We start from the raw sequence: 10,472 nt of genomic DNA on the forward strand, positions 1-10,472 counted from the left end.
CCCCCCCCCCCCCCCCGTCTGACACCTTTTCCACTTCTCTTTTTCCAGTAACTGTGACGGTAGGAGGGAAACAACACTTGCTTGGACTTTACGACACTGCTGGGCAGGTAATGCATATTCAATTGATTTGTATTTAACCTTGGTTTGGTTTCTATTTCTGCAAACCCTCGTTTGATCTCCTGCATCCAAAATTATGGCTCCTGTTTCCTTGTCTCCCTTGAATGCATCAGTGTTTCCTTTTGGGGGTCAGTTTGGTGCGGTGGTTAAGTGCGCGGACTCTAATATGGGAGAACCGGGTTTGATTCCCCACTCCTCCACTTGCACCTGCTGGATGACCTTGGGCAAGCCATAGTTCTGATAAGAGCTGTCCTTGAAAAAGAGCAGTTTCTGACAGAGCTCTCTCAGCCCCACCTCCCTCACAGGGTGTCTGTTGTGGGGAGGGGAAGGGAAAGGAGTTTGTAAGCCACTCTGAGACACCTCTGGGTAGTGAAGGGCGGGGTATAAATCCAATCTCTTCTTCTTCTTCTTCAATAAAAAAGGTACAAGGATTGTGATACGGGTGCTGCCCCAGAAGAATTTCTGCCATAAAAGAGGAGCGGGCTACTACAGAAGCAATTCTCTTTTTCTCCACCTCCTGTGTCTCAGATGAGACATATTAGGGAACAGTGGCTCAGTGGCAGAGCATCTGCTTGGCATGCTGAAGGTCCCAGGTTCAATCCCCGGCATCTCCAGTTAAAAGGGTCGGGTAACAGGTGATGAGAAAGACCTCTAGCTGGGATCCTGGAGACCCTCTGCCAGTCTGATGGACCAAGGGTCTGATTCAGTATAAGGCAGCCGGGAAGGGATTGTCACTCAGTGATAGAGCATCTGCTTGGCTTGCCAAAGGTCCCAGGTTCAATCCCCGGCATCTCCAGTTAAAAGGATCAGGTACTGGGTGAACCCTGACTGTTCCCTGGAAGGCCAGATACTAAAGCTGAAGCTCAAATACTTTGGCCACCCAATGAGAAGGGAGCACTCACTGGAGAAGACCCTGATGCTGGGAAAGATTGAAGGTCAAAGAAGACAGGGACGGCAAAGAATGAGATGGCTACACAGTGTTATCAATGCAGTGAACCTCTGCTTGGCGTGCCAAAGGTCCCAGGTTCAATCCCCGGCGTCTCCAGTTAAAAGGATCAGGTAGGAGGTGATGTGGAAAAACCCTGGAGAGACGCTGCCTATCTAAGTGAACAGTACTGACCTTGATGGACCAGTGGTCTGGTTCTGCATAAGGCAGCTTCCTGTGCTCGTGGGCATTCTCACAAGGACACATACCCCTGGGGGTACACAGATTCCACGTGTCACGGCAATTCAAAGGGGCTGCCTCCAGGTAGTCTATTGACTTAATAGCCCACGTTTCCATGTTGGTTCTGACATTCTGAACGGCGCCCCGGGCTTCCCCTTTCAAACCAGGAAAAGTCCTGGATATCTGAACGAGGTAGGCTGGACGGAGGAGTTCCAATCTTATCCAAATATCTACTGCCACCTGGTGGTGATTCTAAGAGCTCTATTTGGCAGTCCAGTGACGCTGGAAGAAGGAAAGGTAAAGGTAAAGGTTCCCTTGCTCGAAAGCCAGTCGAGTCCGACTCTAGGGTTGCGGTGCTCATCTCCGTTTCAAAGCCGAAGAGCCAGCGCTGTCCGAAGACGTTTCCGTGGTCATGTGGCCGGCATGACTAAACACCGAGGCGCACGGAACGCTGTGACCTTCCTACCGAAGCGGTACCTATTTATCTACTTGCAATTTCTTGCTTTCGAACTGCTAGGTTGGCAGGAAGAAGGAAGGCAGGGTGTTAAAACCACATCTCATCGGATCTAGGAAGCTAAGCAAGGTCGGTACTGGGAAGAGAGACCTCCAAAGGAGACTCTGCAGAGGAAGGCCATGGCCAACCACCTCTGCTTCTCACTTGCCTTAATAGCCCCTTGCTGGGGTTAGAATCATAGAATCACAGAGTCGGAAGGGGCAAGACAAAACCATCCAGTCCAGCCCCCTGCCCAATGCAGGACCAGCCTAAAGCATCTCTGACAAATATTCGCCCAATCTCTTCTTGAAAGCTGTCAGTTGCCATAGGACAGCTGCAACTTGACAGCACTTTACTCACACAGACAAAAGGAGGAAGAGACAGGGAAGGTACATCTAATAAATTTATTTTATTTTAAATTTTATTTTATTGGACTTGTATCCGGCCCTCCACACCAGAAAGCTCAGGGCAGGTTCCATCAGTATCAATACAATAGGTAAAGGTAAAGGTTTCCCTTGCTTGAAAGTCAGTCAAATCTGACTCTAGGGATGCAGTACTCATCTCTGTTTCCAAGCCGAAGAGCCAGCGCTGTCCGAAGACGTTTCCATGGTCATGTGGCCGGCATGACTAAACACCGAGGTACACAGAACGCTGTTACCTTCCCACCAAAGTGGTACCTATTTATCTACTTGCAATTTCTTGCTTTCGAACTGCTCGGTTGGCAGGAGCTGGGGCCAGAGACGGGAGCTCACTCCGTCATGCGGCACACTCGGGTCTCGAACTGCTGAACTACCGACCTTCCAGACTGCAGTTCAGCGTCTTAACCACATGAGCCACCGCACAGTACAATACATAATACAATTAAAAACAACTTTAAAACAACAAATGAAAGCAACACGGATCATAAAACACCGTTCAAATTTGGTCAGCGTTCCGTGCACCTTGGTGTTTAGTCACGCCGGCCACATGACCACGGAAGCGTCTTCGGACAGCGCTGGCTCTTCGGCTTTGAAACGGAGATGAGCACCGCAACCCTAGAGTCGGATTCGACTGGCTTTCGAGCAAGGGAACCTTTAAGGTTGGGATACATTCTGTCAGTCTTTAAAGTGCAACTGGACTCCAGATTTGCCTAAGCCTATGAATATTGTGGCGCGGATCCCCCGAATGAGTTCCATGCATGCCTCTGTCATGAAACGCACTTTCCTTTGTGCAAGATCCATTTGTGCAAGATCCGATGGTTCTCAATAGGCTGCGTGGTGGTCTTAGGATCACAAGGCTGGGTGGGGATTTGAACCCAAGTCTTAGTCCTGGACACGAACTACAACAACACACTGGTGCGCATTGGTATCCATCAGGTTCATAATTAACATTATTGATACCCAGCTTTCTCCAGAATGGGGGTCCAAAGTGGCTCACATCATTTCCCTCTCTTCCATTTATCTTAACTACAACAGCCTTGTGAGGTAGGCTAGGCTGAGGATTTGTGATTGGCCCAAGGTCACCCAGCTTCCCTGGCAGAGTGGGGCTTCGATCCTGGATCTCCCAAATCCTAGAACAACACTCTAAGCACTATACCACACTGAGGTCCTGGTCACACTGGCTGGATAACGCGGGGGGAGGCGTGGCTATTAGCGCTGTCGCAATTTGACGCACCCCAACGCGATCAGATGCGACGGCGTTATTTCCTTGGGCGGTTGCTTGCAGCACACTCCAACCAGGGAGCAGGGACTCGAGAGGAGCACGCTGGAGCGATCAGACGGAGAGCGTCTGTCTGTAGCCCATTGCAACCATTTAATACTAGAGTTTCACAGGTACTTTTAAAGTCCACATCTTCGGCCTTTATAGCTAGCGGCGCGTGGCTATTAGCGCCGTCGCAATTTGACGCACCCCAACGCACTCAGATGCGACGGCGTTATTTCCTTGGGTGGTTGTTTCCAGCACGCTCTAACCAGGAAGCAGGGACTCGAGAGGAGCACGCTGGGGCGATCAGATGGAGAGCGTCTGTCTGCAGCCCGTCACAACCATTTAATACTAGAGTTCCACAGGTACTTTTATAGTCCGCATCTTCGGCCTTTATAGCTAGCAGCTATAAGCATAGACAGCTTCAAGAGGGGTTTGGATGAACAGAGCCAGTTTGGTGTAGTGGTTAAGTGCGCAGACTCTAATCTGGGAGAACCGGGTTTGATTCCCCACTCCTCCACTTGCAGCTGCTGGATGACCTTGGGCAAGCCATAGTTCTGTCAGAGCTGTTCTTGAAAAAGAGCAGTCTCTGTCGGAGCTCTCTCAGCCCCACCCACCTCACAGGGAAAGGAGTTTGTAAGCCTCTCTGAGACTCCTTTGGGTAGTGAAGGGCGGGGTATAAATCCAATTCCTTCTTCTTCTTCTATGGAGCAGAGGTCCATTAGCCACAAGGTATAGATGGAACACTCTGTCTGGGGCAGTGATGCTCTGTGTTCTTGGAGCTTGGGGGGCAACAGTGAGCGGGCTTCTGGAGTTCTGGCCCCACTAGTGGATCTCCTGATGGCACCTGGGTTTTGGCCGCTGTGTGTCACAAAGTGTTGGACTGGATGGGCCATTGGCCTGATCCAACATGGCTTCTCTTCTATTCTTATGTCTGGGGCAGTGATGCTGTGTATTCTTGGTGCTTGGGGGGCCACAGTGGGAGGGCTTCTGGAGTTCTGGCCTCACTGGGGGACCTCCTGATGGCACCTGGTATTTTTGGCCACTGTGTGATACAGAGTGTTGGACTGGATGGGCCTTTGGCCTGATTCAACATTGGCGTCTCTTATGTTCTTATGATACAGAGTGCTGGACTAGATGGGCCACTGGCCTGATACAACATGGCTTCTCTTTTGTTTTTATATCTGGGACAGTGATGCTCTGTATTCTTGGGGGGGCAACAGTGGGAGGGCTTCTGGAGTTCTGGCCTCGCTGGTGGACCTTCTGATGGCACCCGGGTTTTGGCCGCTGTGTGACACAGAGCATTGTAGGTGGGTCACTGGGGCAGCGATGTTCTGTATTCTTGGGGCTTGGGAAGGGGCAACAGTGGGAGAGCTTCTGGAGATCTGGCCCTGCTGGTGGACCTCCTGATGGCCCCTGGGTTTTGGCCACTGTGTGACACAGAGTGTTGGACTGGATGGGCCATTGGCCTGATCCAACATGGCTTCTCCTATGTTCTTATGGTTGCATGGGTGAGACTTAGGAATCAATTCCCCCCCACCCCCAAGTTTTGGAGAGGATTGATGACTTCCGCTTTCTCCACATTTCGCTGTTGTCGCACTGCCCTAACGTCTGTTCTTCCCCTTATTTGGCAGGAGGACTACAATCAGCTGCGACCCCTCTCCTACCCCAACACGGATGTGTTTTTAATCTGTTTCTCCGTCGTGAACCCCGCCTCGTACCACAACGTCCAGGAAGAATGGGTGCCGGAACTGAAAGGGTGCATGCCTCACGTGCCTTACGTCCTGATTGGAACGCAGGTGAATGGCGGAGAAGGGAGTTCCTTTGGAGTGAATGGATGCTTTGGAGGGTGGACTCTGTGGCATGGTGCCCCACTGAGGTCCCTGCCCTGCCCAGTTTCCATCCCCAAATCTCCAGAACTTTCCCCACCTGGATCTGGCAACCCTACCCCTCCGACCTCCACTAGTGGCCAGGGAGGACAGAAGAACATAAGGGTGCGGTCACACTGACCTCTTGCCGCACTGTTGTTCCCACTGTCATTTCATCCGCAACATTTTGTATCAGGTTAAGACGGTCACACGGTCCCTCTCTCAACCGCTTTAATCATGCGAACCACTGATCAGACAGCCACACCGCCCCTTGTGGTGGTGCAGGAATTGGGGGGGGGAATTAATTGCGCATGTGCTTTTGGCCTTTACGCACGGACAAATCAATAATAATAATAATAATACCTTTCGATTCATTGATCGCTCAATCCGGCAGAGCTGCTGGCTCTGAGCAATTTACAGTTACACGGTTTCACACAAGGGACTAACAATTTCATAGGGGGGTAAGGGAGGACAAGATATAATTCTTTAAATTGCACACATTTGCAGCCGACGGGGATTTTTGTTCAGCTGTAGGCTTCAGACGTGTTCCGGAGGCATTCACTTTTCGGCTTGGCTTGATGACGTTGGTTCTTCCTGGGCTGCTTTGAGTCGTAGCGCCGCACTGCTACCGCCTGGCCAGATTGGCCCATTACAGGATTCTTAATGCCGGTCTTTTTTCCAGGCTTACGAGCTGGACATTCCATGCGCCGGTTAACACCTCCCCCACGGGGGTTTAGTGTGCCCACCCTCTCTAAGGAGTGGTACCCATTTTATCTACTCGCCAAAGCTTTCGAACCGCTGGGTGGATGGCGAGCTGGGGACAAGGCTGGTAGCTCACACCAGCACGGGGCTAGAACTGACAGCAACTCTGTTCAGTTCAGATATTAACCAGAGGATAAATCCTCTGTGCCACCGCTCCCCCAAATCACCACTTCTATTGGTTTCTGTTGTACTCCCTCCACTAGCCATAGTGCAGCAGAGAATCACTCCTTCTTTCCACCATTGCCGCGTCCATCGTGTTCTGTCCAAAACATAGCAATTTTTTTGCACATGTGCAAAACAGGAGTCGGCCCAAAAGAAGAAAGAAAGAAAGAAAGTGCGGTCATGGCGATATGCAGTCCAGATACGGAAATTGCAGAATCGCAGTGGGAAAACCCAGAAAGTACTCGTTCTGACCAGTGCCGGAAAATGCGGCAGAGAACCGCGAAAGTTGTGGGACTAAGCCCGCTTCGGCGCGGGAGGCGGATTGGCCAATATAGTCAGCAAATTTAAATGCAGGAGGGAACAGCGGCAAAACCCAGTCAAAAGGACCATGTGACCGCACCCTAAGAAGAGCCCTGCTAGATCAGACCAGTGATCCATCTAGTCCAGCAGAGCAGTTTGGGGGTACACAGGAGGCTCCTGGGGAGAAGCAAAGCAAGGAAGATCCCTGCTGCCAGCACCTTCCACGAGCTTCATAAGAGTATTGAAATGATCACACGGTCTTATGGCCAAATTCTAATATAACCCCATATGAATGAGCATGTGCTTGGCATGCAGAAGGTCTCAGGTTCAATCCCCAGTACCTCCAGTTAAAGGAACTGGCAGTATGTGATGTAAAAGGCCTCAGCCTGAGACCCCAGAGGGCTGCTGCCCGTCTGAATAGACAATACTGGGGATGGGCACAAACCAGCTGACAAACTAAAGTTCTTCATGAATTTTGACCAGTTCATTATTTGTGAAGCAATGTTCACAAACCCCTGCTTTCTGCTCTTCACGAAAAAACAGTTGAGCGGCCAGCTCAGCTGTTTGGTTTAAATGCCCCCCCACCTTCTGCTCCCCGTTGCTTTTTGTGGGGAGCAGAAAGCTTCAAATGGCTCACAAACTGGTACAACTGGTTCAGTTCACAAACCAGCATATCGTTTCACGGTTCGGTTTGTGGTTTAGCCATGAATCATGAACCAAACCACAACAATGCAGTTTGGACCTATCCCTAGACAATACTGGCCTTGAAGGGCGGAAGGTCTGATTCAATTCCCTCTGAAGTATATGAGTATTAATACATGAGTATTTATTGTTTTGTATTGTTTCGTATTGTTTTGTTTTAGATGTGACAATCGGTATTAATTGTATACTGGTTTTAACCATTGTAAGCCGCCCTGAGCCGTCTTGGTGGGAGGGTGGGGTAAAAGTCTAACAAATAAATAACTAAATAAAATATGCAGTGCTTATATACATCATTGATACATATAACACATAATCATGGCTCTTTTTGTAGAAAAAGCCCAGCAGGAACTCATTAGCATACTAGGCCACACCCAACAGCAGGAACTCATTAGCATATCAGGCCACACCCATGACAGCACAGCTCATTAGCATATTAGGCCACATCCCCGTGTTACCAGAAGTGTGGTCATCCAGCCACACCCACCTTTCGCTTCTTATTCTGTTTACCTTGTTTGTTGTCAAAACCCAGGGCCTTTTTTTGGAGCGGGAACTCCTTTGCATGTTAGGCCACACACCCCTAATGTAGCCAATCCTAATGAGTTCCTGCTGTTGGGTGTAGCCAATCCTAATGAGTTCCTGCTGTTGGGTGTATGCTAATGAGGTCCTGCTGGGTGTGGCCAACTTGGGAGCCAACCGAAACTCCGTTCCTGTGCGTTCCTGCCCCAAAATAGCCCTGCACATAATACTGGTTTAGTGATGTACAAATCATGTTGAAAAATGCATTTTATAGGAAAAAATTCAGCACAGGGAAACAGAGTGGGGCAAAAATAAGGAACCGTGGGATAATTCATGTGAGGAAGAAGTCAAATCAAAATGAGAATTTGAAGGGGTTGAAGCTGCAGGGGTGAGAAGTTTGGGATCATCCCTCAAGATGCCTGGCCAGAAAATGTAAACAAAGATTTGTGTCTCTGTCAACTTTCTAGATCGACCTTCGAGACGACCCCAAAACCTTGACCCGGCTGCTCTACATGAAGGAGAAGCCCCTGACTTATGAGCATGGCATCAAGCTGGCAAAAGAGGTACGCTGGCTTTTTTCTCAGAACGTGAGAGAATTTCATAGCCCTTCATGGTTTTGTTGTAAGTGACTCAAATGCACCAGGCATGGAAATCACAATGTGCTTGTTGCAACTCGGTGTTAGACTGGGAACAGAGTGGTTGCGCAAAGTGCTGTCAAGTTGCGTATATCACATTATGGGTGACCCCGTACGGTTTTCAAGGCAAGAAACGTTTGGAGGTGGTTGCCATTGCCTGCCTCTGCATAGCAACCCTGGGCTTCCTTGGTGGTTCCCTCGTCCAGATACCCTGCTCAGCTTCCAACGAGATCCAGCTACCCTGGGCCGTCTGGGTCAGGGTAGGGGATGAGAGGCCCACATTTAAATTCCCACTTGAGCATGAAGTTCAGTGGGTGACTTTGAGCTGGTTGCTCTTTCTCACAGTCTAACCTATCTTACAAGGTCATTGTGGTGAAATGCTCCCTCTAAGCCGTGGAGTCTCGTGAGCAAAAATTCTGCTTTATGAGCTGTTGGCATCAAAGTTGTGAGCGGGCGATTTGGCTACTGCATAAATCAGTTTGCTCTGGAGCCCTTCTTCCTGAGCGAAGGCAAAAATGTCTGAGCTGGAGGCTAAAAAACTGTGAGCTAGCTCACATTAACTCATCTTAGAGGGAACACTGCCTGTGAGGGAGGTGGGACTGAGAGAGCTTTCTCCTTGAGAGAACAGCTCTGAGAGAACTTGTGACTGACCCACGGTCACACCAGCAGGTGCATGCGGAGGAGTGGGGAATGAAACCCGGTTCTCCCAGATTAGAGTCTGTGCTCCTAACCACTACACCAAACCGACCCACTAAGAACCCAAAAAAAGAAAGAAAGAAATACTGTACACTGCTCACCCCCATTCATGCCTGCTTTTCTCCCTCTCTTTCTAGATTGGGGCCCAGTGCTACCTGGAGTGCTCGGCGTTGACACAGAAGGGACTGAAGGCCGTCTTCGACGAAGCGATCCTCACTATCTTCAACCCCAAGAAAAAGAAGCCACACTGTGCCAAATGCTGCAGCTCCTGTAAGATCCTATGATACTGCCTGGAACCCGAAGCCATGTGCTAGCATCCAACCAAAGCATTCCCAGGGGAACGAGGGATATGACCAGAAAGGGTCCACGTGGTGTGGAGACTTCTCCCAGTCTGCGACTCCTCAGTCCTGCAACCTCTTTAAGTCTTCTCACGTCTATTTGCTTTTCTAACCTCCATGGACCTGTATTGACGAGGCAGCCAAGCCCCGTGAACATGGCAGTTTTCGCTGTGCAAGCCAGTAGATGACGAAAACGCTCCTGTTTCTTTGGCCTTGATCTGTGTGAGAGATGATGTAATGGAAGGAAAACACTTCAAAGATCCTGCAACCTCACCGAGAGACATCGTAATTTGCGGCCTTCAGAAAGAAAGGACCTTACCTGCACCACCAGCAAGAATACGCAATAATGACTGAATGTGAATGCAACGAAAATATGTTTCTTTTGGAACTGACAGTCTTAAGGTCCAGAGATGACATGCAGGAAGATTGTTGGAATTCTCCATTTTCAAAAGATTTGCTTAACCTAGAATCAGAATAGCCTGTCCTGCAGTTTGTCTTCCTTTTGTATAGTCAGCAAAATCCAGCCAGAACATAAGAAGAGCCCTGCTGGATCAGACCAGTGGTCCATCTAGTCCAGCATCCTGTCTCACACAGTGGCCAACCAGTTCCTATGCCCAGTCAACAATAGAGGCTGAGGCCTTTCCCTGAAGTTGCCTTAAGAACATATGCCTTAAGAAGCCAATGTTGGATCAGGCCAATGGCCCATCTAGTCCAACACTCTGTGTCACACAGTGGCCAAAAATACCAGGTGCCATCAGGAGGTCCATCAGTGGGGCCGGGACACTAGAAGCCCTCCCACTGTTGACCCCCCTCAGCACCAAGAATACAGTGCATCACTTGCCCCAGACTGAGAGTTCCTATCTATACCTCATGGCTAACAGCCACTGATGGACCTCTGCTCCAGATGTTGAATAGTGACCTAATAGTCCTTGAAAGTATAAGTCTCTCTTTAGAATGATGCAGTCACGGGCTCATGATGCAGAGAAGAGTCCCAAATAGAAAACACAAAGAGGCCTTCTGGCTCTGGGATTCAGGGAC

At 49.7% G+C, this 10,472-nt stretch overlaps 1 protein-coding gene across 1 annotated transcript in view; it reads left to right on the forward strand.

Annotated features, from left to right (window-relative positions):
• RHOJ (ras homolog family member J) overlaps nucleotides 1–10,014 on the forward strand; it is a 102,298-nt gene extending 92,284 nt beyond the window's left edge. The window contains exons 2-5 of the mRNA XM_015426061.1: nucleotides 49–107; nucleotides 5,090–5,254; nucleotides 8,233–8,328; nucleotides 9,234–10,014. Of these exons, the coding sequence (XP_015281547.1) occupies nucleotides 49–107; nucleotides 5,090–5,254; nucleotides 8,233–8,328; nucleotides 9,234–9,380 (467 nt within the window). The 3' untranslated portion in view covers nucleotides 9,381–10,014. The remainder of the gene's footprint in view (nucleotides 1–48; nucleotides 108–5,089; nucleotides 5,255–8,232; nucleotides 8,329–9,233) is intronic.
• Nucleotides 10,015–10,472: the final 458 nt, after the last annotated feature.

Source organism: Gekko japonicus, unplaced genomic scaffold (genome assembly GCF_001447785.1).
Source record: "Gekko japonicus isolate JY-2015 unplaced genomic scaffold, Gekko_japonicus_V1.1 scaffold22, whole genome shotgun sequence".
Classification (NCBI taxonomy): domain Eukaryota; kingdom Metazoa; phylum Chordata; class Lepidosauria; order Squamata; family Gekkonidae; genus Gekko; species Gekko japonicus.